Here is a 17100-nt window from a genome sequence, read left to right as displayed (position 1 = left end):
GAGCTAATCATATATCACTCCATCAATTTCAAGTCCTCTGATTAAAGTAAAGATTGACCTTCATAATTGGATCTGCATTACCTGAGTTTATTCAGTTACTGAAAGGGACAGTCTCACTATCTGAGCTTAACGCTGCTACAGAAATCATCTTCTCTGGATTAGCCTCCACTCAGTTCAGGTCCCTGCTACAACAGGAGCTCTATCGCTGGTACAAGGGAGGCACTGGGAATCATCAGGGAAGGAAATAGAGACAGGACTATCCTTTTTGATTGCTGCTCGTGTTTAGATCACCTTTAAGCCAACCATAAAATCACTACTGAAATGTATAAGCTGCTTCCCTGTTCAGCTCCCACAAGTAGTACAACAGCAGCCTGTACAAAAAACCCACCTGCTAAGAAGCAGATTCGGTAACTACATAACACACTAAGAAATACCTGGTAGAATTTAATTTTTAATGTTTCAGGAATTGTAGAACGGATTAAATAATTTTAACAAAAGAAGAGGCAAGCATAAAATAGTGTTGCACACATTACTTGTGCCTTGAAAACCAAACTTGGTTTCTTCTTAACTCACTGATAACCGTGAGTAAGGAAACTCTGTAAGGTGCCTACTCAGTTTTCCATTCATCTTAACACAAAAGGAAAGGTTTGCAGGTTTGCAGACTGAGGTGTGATGAAGCCAGCAAAGCTAGAAGCCAAGTGATGTGAAATCACATTTAGAGCCCATGCTCAGGCAGGAACATACTCAAAGCAGAGTTCCCAAAATGTTTCCCATTCCTAAAAGCAGAAGGAAAATTCTCATTTTTCTCCCTAAAGAAAGCAGCTGTGCTATAATCACTGTCAAGCCAACAAGTGTTGCCCTGAATAGCCACTACGCTTCAACCACCCCTCCCTTCTTCCTCCCAGACAAACCCCTTCTCTACACACCGTTCCCTGCGCACCAGTCCAGATGAAATTGTTTAAAGCCATTGTTAAAGGCTGTAGTGAGGTCCAGAACTGGCCACATCCATTCCTGGACCAAAAAGTTGGTTTATGGTCTGATAACTCGAAGTCAACTGAAAATGCTTCTTTCTTTCTTTCCCCCTCCACAGTTTTCCAGTGCTTTTCAGCTAGTTCAAGTCATCTATGAGATGAACAGTATTCCTATGACCCTTTGAAATATTTTAGGCAGCATTTTGAATTATTCAATTCCTTTATGATTCAGAGGCCTATACATGATAAAAGCTAAGTTTTAGAGCTGAGGGGGGATGGGGAATAGCTCATTACTAGTCATCTCCTTTAGGAAATGTGATTTTCATCTAAAACATGATATAACAAGATTCCTATTAGCACTCATTCATGCAAAAAAGTCCTACTGCATTCGATGGAATACCACCTATTGCTTAGACCAGATCAAAGTCATGCTACTAAAACTCTGTATGCATCACCAAAGCATGTACGCCCCTGTCTTATGATACAGTCTGCACACACATACACTGTAAAAATCAGCAACTAAGTTGCAGCTTACTTCAATGATCACATTTATGAATGAATCTGAACTGCACATTTGCTAAAAATTATTTCAGATGCTATGTTTTTAATAGATAAATATACACCTCAATTAAATAAACCTAATTTATTACAGGCAACAAGCCAACAAAATAACCTATGTAAGGTTATGAGTGTCTTGCATATATTCCCGATTGTGGATTTTTGGCACAAAGATATCTTTAGATGTGAATATACTTGCTTTAATATTACTGCATCAACCATATTTAAATGCGTTAATGTGTGTTCCAAGCCCGAAAATTTTCTTCCTTTTCCATTTTTATAAATACACATTCAGCAATGTACTTTACTGAACCTCAGAAATACATTCAATTCACTTCAATATACTGTTTCCCCTCGCAAGGTAGGAACGATAAAGAGCAGGAAGCAAATTTATATCTACTACCTACAGAGTACACACTCCTCAGTATTCATAGATGAATTCAGGGAGATGACCCTTCAGTCTAAAAAACTTAAATACTCAGCGTAAGGGTTAACTTGACGATAGACACATCCTACTTTATTTTACACTCTATTAGAAGAGCTCCAAATTGCATCGTGCAACCTGCAAATCAGACAGGGATCAGAGGTCGTCACAGTGACAACTTTTAAGAATTCATAGCTAGATCTGCATAACAAGATATTTTTAATAACTTTGAAACAGCACAAGGCTGCATAGCCAGTGCAAAGCATAAAATACACCACAGCAACATTCAGCTCTAGAAAACAAACAAGAAAAAGACAACACACCACAAAACCATCACACTAGCTGATTAGACGCTTTAATAAAAGACTACTGCTTTGAGGGTTAATTTTACAGTGTTTTGTTTTATATCAGTCCTACATCCTGATAAGACTTAAAAAACCTGAAAAGCTCTTTTAGCTGAAAAGCAATTACCAGAGAGACATTTCACAGATAGAAATAATTATCATGTGATGGTTAAAACAGGGGAGGAGTGAAGGGGAAGTATAAGAATCTGTATGACTTATTTAATATTTTGTGTTTACTTTACAGTTATGGTTGACCTGGCTTTTTTGATAAATATTAGCTAGACAAAAAAAAACAAACAAACACATTTAAATGTTGCCTGGGCTACTACTTTGACCATACAAACGTTATTAAACTTTATTTAATCTGAACACATTACATGCTAATGATATATACAATCTGATAAAGGACATCGTTAGATGTAGTGCTGATTTAATTATCAACATTCCTATATTTCTCTTAAGTTTTAGAAAACATACTAACAATCAACATCAAGTTACTACTCAAATCTCAACATTAAGTGCTTCTGGTTTTCAAACTGCAACTTTGTTATAAGTTAGGGTTTTCAGTTGTGTGCAACTTAAAAGCATCACCTGAGGAAACGACTTCATTTACAAAGGTGTCTCTCTTGATCTAAGTTATGTTTTAGCAGATGTAGGTTCAGGCATGGCGAGGGATCACTAAGGACAATTACCTACCGCCACCACCCCCACCCCGAAACAACTTCTTTAAAATGAAGAAAAGAGGAGAAAAATGAGGATGTGAGTACAAGAACCTGTTACAGAAAGCAGTCAGCAGGACTGGGTTCTCCATAGCTACAGAAAGAAGCAGAAAGAGAAAACAATACAGTCTTTACTTTTGATCTAAAACTCGAAGTGTGACTTTTTTTTTTTCTTAAAGCAGGCACCAACTTAGCTAAAAGACAGACTTAAAAAAAGAGCTGGTTACAAAGCTACAAAATGAGGAGGCAGAAATAACTCATTAGCATTGATAAAGTGCCAAGCTGTAGTATAAGATATGGAAAGAAAAAAAAAAAATAAAAATATCAGCAATAGTCTTGCAGCCAAGTAATTAGTAGAGCTCTTGGCTTCATTTATGACATACTAAAATTTTAACCTTCTTATATATTAAAAATATTTTAAGACTACATTATAATCAGCAAATATTTAACTTGTAAATATAATTTGTAACAATTTTCTGACATTATTCTTTCAGAAAAAAATCTCACTTGTATCTCAGTAAGGTTTCGGGATCAGATCGGTTCTGGACAACACAAGGACAGCCTTCTCCAAATCTAATTATTAATGGCATTATTGAATTCCACCAGATGTTTCACATGGATAAAATTAAGTACACGAATAAATCAAGATCCAAGTGCATGCTTAGATTTGACAGAAGATAAGGAAAGGTGAAACAAAAAGTAATGAAGACAGCTAATGAAAAACTATATATCCCTGGCTGTTAATATAACTTGAAATTAAAAATTCAAAGTGTAAAAGGCCTGTTAAATGATCACTCTGCTGACAGATAAACGAGCAGGATGTTTCTTACATCATATTGCCTACTAGCTTCTACCTGTCCAAGTTTTAGCCAGCCTGAGCAGTAAACCTTTAATAGCTTCCCAAGGGTGATAACATAAGAGATAAATAGCTATATTTTATACACTAAGAGTATAACGAGCTACATTTCTATTAAAAATGTGAAGACTTCAATATTATCCTAACAGATAATACTTTATGAAAATGATGTAAGTGAACGGTAGCGTGCACGATTTAAAATACAGTACACACTTATCCTCTCACAGTTTCTAAAATGGCAAAATCATTTGCAACTAGTCAGCTGCAAATTATACACTAAACAACAAAAATAAAAATCTAGGATTTTAAGAAAAGGAGGAAGACCTTAACAAACAAAACTATTTCTAAACAGAAAAAACAATATTTTTAAAGGAACATTTTAGCCATAAGTAAGTTATTCCTACTAAAGAATTAAACCTCTGGAAACAGGAATTTCTATTTAAACATGAATCTCAGCCAATAATTACAATTGTACTTCTATAATTCATCACTCAAATAGAGTTAGGGATTAACTTGAAGTGTCTCTGGTGTATTGCTGTTGTTGTAAGTTTACCTGGAAACACAGGCTGAGATGATGGCTGGCTTTGGATAAAGGTGGCCTAGAGGAAAATGTCGAGGATGCAGTATGCACTCCCTCTACTGGGCACTGCAATTATCCTGAGCAGGCATTCAGAGAAAGAAAGGGATATGTCTGAGCATCCAGGTACCATGAAATAAAAGCCCTTTTACAGCTTCTGCCCTCTTCCCCTAAATTCAGCTAAAACTCAGAGTCATAGAAAAATGGATTTTGAAACTCTTCTTTATAGTCTGAAAATATATTTCCTATCACAAATTGTCATCTGATTCACACTCCAAACAAGTATTTAACTACAGTGAATGTAACTTGTGTAAGCACACAAGAACTCATTTACCTTTGACCAACACAGCAAGACTGCCATTTTTTTTGTCCAATCCTCACTCCTTTGAAAAAAATAACAGCTCAGAAAGAAACATCTTGATGACTTCTCATCTGCTGGGGGCACAGCAATGGGAAGAAGAAATGCATAGTCTGGGCAGCTGGGATGTATTAACATTTACAAAATCTGCTGCAAGGGATTTGTTTCTAGACTCTCAAAGGATAACCTTTGTTGTTCATTTCCCTCTCCTCCAACAGCTCCTGAGAGGTAAATACAGAATGGTGCCACAGCCTACTGGTGCTGGAAGGGTTTAAGTGTTACATAAAAATGATGGCCCTCCTTATAAATAAGGCTTTCTGATGGTTTGAATTCTTCACTATCATGGAGAAGAAAAGAAAGAGGTGGTTCACATGTCATATCAATATAAACCGTTTTAAGCCAGTTATACAGTTTCACTGTATAAAGTTTGGTGCTTTCCTTGAAGTGACTTCGTACAAGAGTAGTTCTGTAAACCTACAGAAAGTTCTCCTGTAGTTTGCAAAACAGTGCGGCTTTTTCATTTTTCAGTGAAAATAAAGGTAAAAAAAAAAAACAGAGAAAATAATTTATCCTAATTTCCTAACATGCTCTGATTGCTTAAAGATGCTGTCTTGCAGACTAGTGCTCCGTGATCTGGAAAATGAAGCGAGAAATAATGTAAAACACGGAGGTAATAGTGAGGATTGCTAGAAGCAGACACCTTCTTGCACCAACCAAATGACTCTTCTGTGACGGCAGGCCAGGTAACCACCAACTTCTTCCTCTCAATATAATTTACATCCAGCTACATTGCTGGTACATTCATATCAAACCACTGCATCAAGAATTACTCCACATATATAAGCCTTATTTCTATCTCAGCCACGTGCATGTGTAACTGCTCTGCTAAACAAGAGTATTGGTGACATGTGGCAATGGTAAGGGATTCCAGGACCTTCTCTCTTAAGTGGCTATTTAAAAATCTCTGTAGGATTGAGAGGTATAGTCGAGTTCGTACGAATAAATCTCCAGTTCCACTATCTCCCACTAAACCCTTCTCTTTATCAACTTTCTTGATCTCATTTTCAGGATGGGTAAAGCCTTTACTCCCCCTGTCCCCGGACAGAACAGAAACAAAGCACAGAATAGAACACATTAAAAAGGGGGGAAGTTAGAGACCATAGAAGCACAGAGAATGAGCACAAATCAAAACCAGAAAGACTGAGGAGGATGGGCAAGCCCAAGTCCCCAGCCAAATTTCCAAGTCCCTATCATTCTGTTTTACATTTGCTGATAAAATAAACCCACTTTCTCCCTGAAGGTAAGGCTTGCCTGTGGTGCAGGATCATAATTACACTTGAAATGAGCAAGTATACAAACAATTCACCTTTACATTCTCCAGCTAACAATATAGGCACCTCAGACTGCAGTCACACTAGTTGCCAGGAAAACTGCTTTCGTATCCAAATGCAGAGATGTCACAAACCAACGACAAATCAGAAAATTTACATGGGACCCTCTATACTCACTTTATTTACATTCTCTCTCTCTGCTTACTAAATGCTCCCCTTCATTTCTAGCTGTGCTCATCTCTACACAGGAGCAGATACAGCACTCACTGACACCCTGTGCTAACAAATAGCATCTGTAATGCACCCAGCTCTGGCGGGACAGGATGGCTGACAGCCAGTGCTTTGAAGGACAGACTATCAGTACTTCTTCTCTTGGATTTAAAGACACAAAAGAGAGCAAAACTTTGGCATGGCAAGAACTATAGCTCCAATGACACAAGGACGTATAGACAGAAGCAACAATACATAACACAAGCAGCAATGCTGAATCAAAGAGCTATGTGCAGTGTTTCATATGCTGACATGTAAATATTTGACAGATGGGGATTTAGTAATCATGGTCTAAGAGATGCTGTTTATTTTGTTCTATCAGACTCTCATTTTACCATGTTTTTACGTTTCAAAGTCATTTAATGTATGAATAAAAGGTAATTTATACAGTTTCCTTCTGCAATACAAAGCTCTGTATGTTCAGGTTATAAATTTAAACTAACTCTGCACTAACATTAAATTTGGGTATTTTCCACTGGAGAAAAACCCTAGGCATAATTACATGTTGTTTTCAATGCCTAAGTTAATACCTCAATCTGCATTGCTTCATTTTGAATGTATTCTTTGTGTGCACTGCCATGTATTTTCCTTTTTTTTTTCCCCTTCTAACCATGGAATTTATTAGCTTTCAAGCCTTATATAGATAGCATTGATCAATCACCAAAAGTGGTAACAATACCACTTTAAACACACACACACGAAAATCAAGGCTTGAATGTCCTTTATACCTTGCAAGAAATATAGCAACCAATATTCCATGCAGAGGTGCAGCAAATGAAGTCCTGTCAAGCAAATGGCAGGAATGACAGCAGATGTCTGGATTCCTTCATAGCTGGTTGCATAAAGGTAGCACACATATTTCACTGGAGAAAAAAAAACCTCTGACAAGACAGTCTTTCCGTAGTTTTCATTCAGACTTGGCATTTTTGACTGGTGTGGTACATCAGTAGGTATTAAGATGATGAATCTCATTAATCTTGATAAAGCTTCATTTGCACAATGAAAGCAAAGTCTACAACACTCAGTCATGGTTAAACGAGGCTACCACAATTTAGTCCAAGGCATAATGTCCGGACCAAATTCTTACAATCCAGTCATAAACGAGACTCTACTCTGGACCTTGACCCAAAACACTTACTTTCATGTCAAGCTACACAGTAATTTCATTTGATCACAGCCAACAGAAGTGAGTATTATGCAGCTCTGCTTTTTAGCTATGTAAACAAGCCATGGACTCCTTTTTGGATCTAAACAAAGTGTTTGATCTTTCAGCCTCTGTTTATTCAGAAGTTCTACCTACTTCACACTGTCATAGGTGGCTAATCTTCATTAAATATTTTGACGCTTTATATAAGCTTTTTTATATAAAGCTTTATATAACAACTACTTTTCTTAAGATATCCTCAACCACAATACATGCTCATTAGAGACAGTAAATGCTCCAAAGCAGAGACACTACTTTGCTGAATTGTGAGACACTAGCATAGTTTGGCAAGTTGTAAAAGGACACAAGTAATACAGTGTTTACTGAGAACTATGCACAAAAGCAGCTGAGGACATAACAGCATTCCACATGAAGAAACTAAGAGTAAATAAAATCTGAACTTAACCACTTCTCTATCCTAAAGAATAACAGTGCTGCCTTACAAGGTGTTGTCTAATAAGCAGGCCCTTGGCATACTATACAGATGTTCAGTGCAACTTCCTGGAGTGAAGCTACAACCAGCTGAATCAGTGTACTTTTCAATAAAACTTGTGTTGAAAAGTTTCCCAGATTAAGGTTTAAGAGAAAGTGCATTTTTTGTATACAAGCTAAGCATTACTAATGCTCCCCTCTAGTAAAACAGCATTTTAAGAAACTCACCACTTTTGTTTTTCTTGCTTTAAAGGAAATATTCATTTCCTTATATTTCTTCATAGCAATCTCCAATTTATTCTTGAGATTAATGGCACATCTTAGCCGATCATCATTTACTCCTGCTCTGGTAAATAGCTGCAAAGCAAGAAATCAACATTCTTATTCTTTTTCCTAGACATCTAAGCCAAAAAATATTTTTGGTTGTCCTTCATAATTAAACAACATTGTCACAAATTGCTTGATTTTACAAGTAACAATTAGTGAAGGCCCTTATTTTCCTCTCTAGAATATGAAAAGCTAATAGCAACTATTAAAGACAAAGAATGAACAGCTGGTGTAAGTATCTCTGGAGAGTGTCCTTCTATAGGCCAGATTCCATGCACAAGGCTCCTGAGCAGTGATATCAACTGACAGGAAAGTCATACTGTTTTTCTGACACAGACATGTCTGATAAAAACAAGCTGTTTTACTTTAATCCTTTGTGAAGAAGTCCTTTTTTTTAAAAAAAAAAAAAAAAGTATGGCTGTAGGTACCATACCTAATGCTAAGAGCCATCAAATAATTTATGTAACTCCTGTAGTCTCATTTTGTCCACCTCTACTGAAATAGAAATCTTTTCTATTTGCACCAATGTTTCTTCAATCTTAATTTTCTTTTTGCTCACTCTCCCGGAAGATTTAATGTACCCAAGACCTTGCTTCTCCATCTTTTTATGAAAAAAAAAAAATTTGTCTCTTTATCCCACCTGAATCCAGGACTGCACAGAAGGCCAAAACTTATTTCTGAGAAGTTTGTGAGCATCCATGACATTGTTTATTATGGCAGTATTATCTTCATTCTCATGCACTTTTATATCTGCTCAAAACAAGGGTGGGGGAGAAAGAGTTAGTGCATGATGCTTATAGTATCTTCACTACAGGAGCTAAAGAAGGTAAGCAGAAGTAGTAGACATGAACCTTTATAAAATATTTGATCACTTCAGAGAAAGTTACAAACATCAGAATGTTTCTCTGTTCAGTATTAATTATTCTACTATTATCCACACATTAAAAAAAAATCAGAGGAAAAGACGAAAAGCTTTCAGTCCAGTGATGACAGAAAAAAGTTGTTAAGCCATCACTACTAAGGAATGGCCAAATAAACCACAGACAAGTGCAGTCTTTACATTACATCTTGCCCTAAGTCCAAATGAACTGGGTCTTATTGTACCAGTTTCTGCATATTCAATATAAGATAATCCCTGCCCTAGTGGCAATAGGGACTTGATTGTGAAAGAAACCAAGTATGCCACTATCCAAGTAAAAATGGTACTTTTACACTCATTAGTCATTCATAAGCCCCACGGATACATTTCCAATTCTGTTGTCTGCAAGCACAGAAGTAGATACCTGCTTTACTGGCTGTTTGCACATGAAATTCCATTAGGACAGTGTTTGTAAGAGACTTCACTTAAGACTGTCAAAACACAAACCATCCTAATTTTTCTAGAGGTAACTCACATTATCAAAGTTACATAAAAAAAAAGTATAATCATAAGACTTCCCAGCAAAACTACCTACTGTTTCTTACAAGTTGTCAGTAGGAAGGAAAAAATCATAAGTTTAAGAATCACTCAATTGTAAGATTTTTAAATTAGCAGTTTATACCTCAGCTATAGAAAGAAAGAATTGAGTAGTGAAGTGTAAGTGAAGAGAAAGAAAATTATATACACTAAACATATTTTTTTTAAAGCCAGGAAACTCATCTTATTGCAGGTACTATGAAGTGCTGTAATGTGGTTACAACAACTAATACAAAAGTTCAGCCTTAGAATGTAATGAATAAAATCTGTTAATCACAAACAAGGACATCCAAACCTAAGAATGGTTACTAGATGAACCAGAAATAGAAAAGAACTCCAAAATAAATTGGTGTCCATGAATCCCAAATCAAAATGGTATCCAGGAACACCAGCATTTAAGTCATAAAAAAAACCCCCAGAAACACAAAACCGCAAAGCACTTCAGACAAAGGCTGCCTCCAGCTGTATGTGAAAAATTTTTCCAGGTACCTGTGGAGATTTCAAGGGCTAGAGTATACTTATGTGAAATAAGCCCATGGTTCCTAACAAAAGTCTGGTAATCATCATCATTGAGAGCAGGGACACCAGACTGAACTTCCGAGCATATGCTTCCATCTAGTTCTTTTTGCTCAGGCTTCTCCTGTTTCTCATCTAACTCTTTATCAGTTCTAACACACTGAGAAACAGAAAGAACATCCTTGCTGCAGCATGGCTGTTCATCATCCATGCATCCAAAAGAGGATTGGTTAACTTCCATCTGGCAGGACAAGGGGAATGCAGGTCTATCCTCATTAGCAGACATTTGTTTGTCGGGTTCCAGTTCTGTCTCATTCACAGTGAAGTCGAAAGGATCTGGCATCAGAAGCTGGAAACAGTTTTCCATCTCTGTCAGTGTGTCAGCAATCTCTTGGGACATTTCTATCAAGACACAATTGTTTCAGAATATTATTAAATACTGTAAAATGCTAATGGCTCCAGAGTAGACACAGATTTACAAAATAAATACGACTGCCAAAGGGATAACTCATCCGGTAATCAGTGATGATTTAGCCATATAGATCTCTCTCTGCTGCAGAAATTGTCCTTATAAAAGTGACAATACTTGGAAATCTAGAATTTCCTGAGCAAAGAATTTAGAGTTAGTGTTCCACCTTTCCCTATCCTCTCTAAAATTTCCTTATGCAAAGATGGCACGAGTACTTCATAGAATTTGAAGGTGAACAAGATTCAATGAGGATATTCTTACTGATGTGGATGGGTATTCATTCTACAGCCAGGAACATGCTTGTAGGTGTAGCCATGAATATATGCTATTGCTCAAAAAGATGCTACCAATAAAAGCGACTTTAAGAAGGTTAAATCTCTTTAAAATTCCACCCTCGTGCATGAAAACGTTTCCAGCGTGCAGAATAAACGCAGACACAATTGGATGCATTGCATAAACCAAAGTAATTTAATTAAATAACCCTTTGTAATTGCAACATAATATACTTACTATCTCTGTTCTTCTTTCATATTACAGAAAGATGTTTGCTATATACATATCACTTAGGATTCAGCCCTCAGTTAGACACATTTTTCAGCAGCAGTATGATACTTTTCATAGATATCCTACACTGCATCCAGGAGTCCGTGCAGACCATTGCCTATAGTTGTGGAACATGACGACTGTATATACAATATAATTAAGGTTATGAGCCAACAAGTTATTGAGAAGTCTGTGACTAGTCAATGACACAGAAATTAAGTCACTAGCTCAGAAAAGTCTCATGTTATGCTTGCTTAAGGTTATGCATTCATACTTCTCTGAATTATAGACCAGACCTTCACTCGCTAACTTTTTTTTTTTTTTAAAAAAATCTCTTCATATTACCTGAGTTCACAGGACTGTCCCTTGTATCCCCTGATATTCTTTAGGTGAGAGAGACAGAGGTCAAGCTCTAACAAATGTAGTATTCCCACCCCCGTGGTCAACTATTATTTGGATAGCTCTTCTCTTAGGATTTGTTTTATATAACCTTAAAAAAAAAGGTTGCTTTAACAGTGAGCAAAAAAGAAAAAACACTAAAAGAACAAAAGCTACTCACCTTCCATTTCTTTTTCAGCTCTTTTGGCTTTTTCTTTGTAAATGTTATCCAATCGTTTTTGCTTCTCCTCTTCCCTCCTCCTTTCAGCCATGGTTCTGGCATGCACATCTTCAAAATCCACCTAAGGACAAAATGAAGAAAAAAGTGTAACATTTCTCGTAAGAAATATACAGAAAATCCATTTCCTAAGATCTTTATCTGTGGTGAAAAATCCTTCAACATCAGCGATCAGCCAGAAGCTCAGCAGTACTTCCTTTTATCTCTTCTCCTCCTAGAATCAATAACTACAGTAATTCTGAACAGAGTTTTGACTTCTACTAATAAGGGACTACTGTGAATCAATGGCTTTCAGAAAGGAATCATAAGGTAGAAAAGCAAAATGCTTAGATTTACACATCTAAATTGCAGGAATAAACTAGGTTTTGGGAGACCTCTGTCACAGCATTGAAGGCATGGGTTTAGGGGGAATGGGCAGGAAGAGACTACACAGGGCAAGTGTGTAGGCATGAAAACATCACACTAGGTCCACTAGTAGTAAAGGAAATTTAAGAACATTTGCAAGCACTATTACCACAAGTATACATATCACTTTCAGTAGACCATCAAATTCATTAAAAAAAGACCCAATTTTGGATTTTACAATTACATTTGTTGCATTTGGGGATTGAGGGAAAGGTTAGCATTCAGTCTCACCCTGCTTTCTTATGACTAAAATATAAACATAAATCCAACTGATTTAAAATGCTGTTTCTTAAAATATTTTCAATGGGGTTTTTTTAGTTTGTTCTTAGAAGGGCTTGAAAAACATTAATATTTTTCACTTCTGTTTTAAGGAAAGGAGTCTTGATTGTGTTATTGCATAAGGAAACCCCTTCAAAAAAGGAAAGCACAGTATTTCCTTTTGATTGCTACCACATAACTTCCATTAACTTCAATACAGATTACGTTGAGTACTGAGCAAGCTCGTTCTTTGCTGCTAACAGTCTGCAGACTCTCTGGTACTATGTCTATATTAAAAGCATCCACTGAATGCTTCTTGTTACTGCCACTGCTAGATGACCAAGCTTGTCACATACAGTAATGGTTCCCAGATACTGACATCTTACACCAACACGTAGCACAGTGAAGTTGAATCTGTCTTATGAGGCAGAGGCCCACACAACATTGAGATCACTCTACACAGGACAAATAAGTCTCACTTTCTATCTAGTCCTAGAAGATCTCTCCTGTAATATGTACCCGGACTTACTAGTCATGGGTCAAGCAAACCAAGTACAGTCTACAACTGAATTTTGCATATTTTTTTGCACAATGAAGAATTTTGTTGGTCTCAACTCAAAATTACAGTAACTTTTTCACATTTGTTCAGCATTAAGCAAGTAGGTAAGTCCATTAAACACTATGGAAGTTAAAAAACAAATGCTTGATCTTGGGCTTCATCACGTGCTAAAGTAAAGTGTCTTGCTATATACATTTCCCTACTGATGAATAATCCCTATAGTGTGCAATAAGCCTTAAGTTTTTCACAAGTATTACTTATGCAAACACTTTAAAGACAAATGTTTTTTATATAAAAGCCTCTAGGAGTAAAAGGATACTTCAGCTTTCACAGAAACTGGCATAGAGAGTCTCCATCAGATTAGGAAAAGAGGCACACTCACCACGCTCTTTTCTTTTTAGTGGGGAATAGGTGGGCAGAAGGAAGGTAGGGAAAAGGACTAGTTTCACAACCTATAGCAGTACATGGATCACCAGAGTGAGCTTTTTTTGTTTCCAGGAATTGATTTTTCTACCAAGTTCACACAGCTCTACACACAGTAGCAGTAGAAACAGATCCTCCCAAAGAGCAACATTGCCCACAAAAATGGAACAAAGATAGAGAACCCAGGAACTACAGTTACCATTTTGAGGCAGTCAGATTGGACTTGCACAGAAAACCAGAGATAGCGAGAGCTTCCTAAATCACAACTTCTGCCTCATACCAGAATACCTACAGTACAGTCATTTGCCCGTTCTGTCCCCTTCTCTGTCCCAAAAGGACCAGCCACATGCTGCTACTCTGCACTGTTTCATGCTTCGGCACTCGTCCAGATGTCCTTCCTACAACATCTGCAACATCATGGTTTGCCATTGAGAAGGAGAGCGCACCTCACATACTAGATATCTATCAGCAACCAAATCTACAACACACACAAAGCTTGGAGTTGTCCAAAACAGGGCACACTGGCCTCTTACAGAAGCCTCACAAGGTCAGAATAACTCAGGGCCTGAGTTATGGATGTGTGCGTGGACTCACCTGCTATCTGGTGTCCGCAGCACTAACTCACAAACTTGGGCAGAAAACACGTAACCTTGTTTAGGCGATAGGGACTGAGACCAGAGTTCCTGTTCTGTCTTTGTATCAGTGCAGGCTACATGAACCCTTTTGCCATTGGCCTGTAATTATGGAACTGGATGTGATGAGGTGCAAACAATTGTTCTTGATTTAAAGGGTATAAGTTGTGGGCCTAGAGAACTACTGCAGCTTTTGCAAAAATATTGGAATACAGCAATAATATACGTTATATTGATCAGTTTAAAATCCTGTTCGCTTTGTAATTCCAGCTTACCCCATAATTCCATCCAGGCATTCCTCAGATGCAAAGATACTACAATATGACCCAGTTGCCCAAATACGCAAACATTTGGAAATACTCGAAATTATTTTTTTCCTCCTTTCTTCTTTTTTTAAACTTTGAGACAGGAGTTTGAAAACATATATTTTCAGATATACTGAAATATTATTTGTTCTTGAAGTCAAACATTTATACAGGTATCTACTTGGTACCTACTAATATGGACCTGCAGTGGGTAGCTCTCCAGGTTTACACCCTAAAAGGGCAGCCGTTGTCAGCTTCTGTCCAACTGTTTATAAGGTGATTTTAGTGATAATAAAAAAAACAACCCCAAAACACACACAGAGCAAACACTTCTCTCAAGTTGCCCTATACTACTGTGCCAAACCCATAATACAGAACAGCAGATGTATTTTACTACCAGAAAGCACAAATGCCTCCTCAAATCTTTTGGATGTTTCTCACACTTTAAGTATTAAACTGGCTAAAGGTCAGTTAGGTCAGCTGGCTCATCTCAGCTCTTTAAGTACAAGAGTTATCAAACTACTTAAGATTGTTTCTATTGGTATTAATGTTTCTAGAAGTACTCAAATTCAGCTGCTCTAGAAAATAGTACAGCCAGCCGTACTGGGTAGCTTAGTATCATAAACATACAGAGTGATCACTCAGTCATAACTGGGGAGCAGTCATGAACCACAGGAACACAGATGGACAAAGTTCAACAGAATTGTTGTACTCTTGCATGTTCAATTTGGTAAAACTGTACTATGCGTTAAAGCTCCCTAGTCTTAGTCTTGCATTTCTCCTTGTCACTTTCTTTTTTTTTTTTCTTTATTAAACAAGACAATAAAGGAGAATTCAAAGACAATCACCTTTTCAAAGCAGATCATAGAATTGTTTGGTTGGAAGGGACCTTAAAGACCATCTATTTCCAACCCCCCTGCCATGGGCAGGGACACCTTCCACCAGACCAGGCTGCTCAAAGCCCCATCCAACCTGGCCATGAACTCTTCCAGGGATGGGGCATCCACAGCTTCTCTGGGCAACCTGTGCCAGTGCCTCACCACCCTCACAGTGAAGAATTCCTTCCTAATATATCATGTAAATCTTCCCTCTTCCAGTTTAAAGCCATTGTCCCTTGCCCCTGTAAAAAGTCCCTCCCCAGCTTTCTCGTAGGCTCTTTTAAATGCCAAATATTGTATACAAAAAGAACACAGCACAATAAATAATACATGTAGAGAGTACACTATTAGCTTAGTATGGAACCAGAACGACAGAAATATACATCATGAATCACAAAGTTTTTTTGATCTGCTGTTAGGAACACTGAACAGCTGTCTTTCTGCAGAGAAAGAGAATCAATATGTTCTTTGAAAGCCTGATATTATCATCGCAGATAGTGTGAATGGTAGGGTACTGCTCCCAATTTCATTGTTTGCACCTCAGAAGAGACACTAAAGCAGAATGTTTCAAACACAATAACTTGAAGCCTAGAAGGGAGATCTAAAAGCAAGTGTTTACATACAAGAAATGGATCTTTAATAAAACTTCCTGTATGACACACTAACACTGCAGCTGAGCGGGGCTAGCACCTACACTTACTGTCTCTGTCGTACAGCAGAAGGACACTAGAACTGGACAGCTCAGTACAGAAATCAGGCTAGTTTAAACTGGCATAGAAAGACTTAATAGCTCATTATCCTCAGTTTGAGGTATAACCATTATTTTTGTTATAAAAAGGGTTAGACTTTGAGGCTTCAGGTGGGAATCAGTGGGAGAAAGCCTACTGGTGAGCAATACCTGAAAAAAGGCTAGTTGAGCCCAGCTCTGAGCACAAGCCTGAGAGTTTTAAAACTTTACAATACTGCAAGATCAACAAAAAGTTTTGGGTTTATTTTTCAAGCACGTCCCTAAAGACAACGTCATTTCCAACAGCTTTTCTTTTATATTTATTGGTTTCCTCGCATTATACATCTAGCGATCATCATCTAAAAACACACACAGAAGTAAAAATGCAGAGTACCTTCTTATTCTGCTTTAAGAAGTTGTATCCCAGAGAAAGCTTCTTGTAGGCCTCTCCGTATTTCTCATGCCAGTCTTGCACTGATTTAATTGCTGCTTTCCTCAGTTTCTGTGCCACCTCCTTGGGCGGGGGAAGAGGTTGCTCATGGTCTATCCCCACCGTGAGCTCCAAGAACTCTTGGAAGTTGGAAATAATTAGCGTCCGGAAATGATGGGATCGGGTGAACAACTCCTGCACGATCTGGAAAGCTGAAAAGCGCATCTCAGCGTGCTCCTCGTTGAGCCGTGTCATCAGCAGGTGATAGGCATGGCTGATATGTTCATCTGAAGACCTGAGAAAGGAGAAAAGGAAAAAAAAAAAGGCGGAGTTATTTAAAAAGAGGTCTGGCACATAAACCCATAACTTTTTTTTTTTTTTTAAATTTAATTTTAAATTTTAAACCACCAGCTCCTGTGGCGGCAGCAAGCTGCACCCAGCTCAAACAGCAGGCCCCGGGACAGCCTCCGCGGCTGCCCGGCCCGGGGAGAAGCGCCGGTTTCGGCGGCGGC

The 17100-nt window shown here is 37.7% G+C and overlaps 1 protein-coding gene across 1 annotated transcript in view; it reads right to left on the bottom strand.

Annotated features, from left to right (window-relative positions):
• Window positions 1–16883, bottom strand: part of UVSSA (UV-stimulated scaffold protein A) — a gene marked incomplete at its 5' end in the record, with an annotated part of 54919 nt that extends 38036 nt beyond the window's left edge. Inside the window, 5 exons of the mRNA XM_009694740.1 lie at window positions 8273–8401; window positions 9012–9121; window positions 10317–10745; window positions 11915–12035; window positions 16553–16883. Of these exons, the coding sequence (XP_009693042.1) occupies window positions 8273–8401; window positions 9012–9121; window positions 10317–10745; window positions 11915–12035; window positions 16553–16883 (1120 nt within the window). The remainder of the gene's footprint in view (window positions 1–8272; window positions 8402–9011; window positions 9122–10316; window positions 10746–11914; window positions 12036–16552) is intronic.
• Window positions 16884–17100: the final 217 nt, after the last annotated feature.

Source organism: Cariama cristata, unplaced genomic scaffold, assembly GCF_000690535.1.
Source record: "Cariama cristata isolate BGI_N322 unplaced genomic scaffold, ASM69053v1 scaffold19072, whole genome shotgun sequence".
Lineage (NCBI taxonomy): Eukaryota > Metazoa > Chordata > Aves > Cariamiformes > Cariamidae > Cariama > Cariama cristata.
This window is presented reverse-complemented; position numbering and strand designations above follow the sequence as displayed.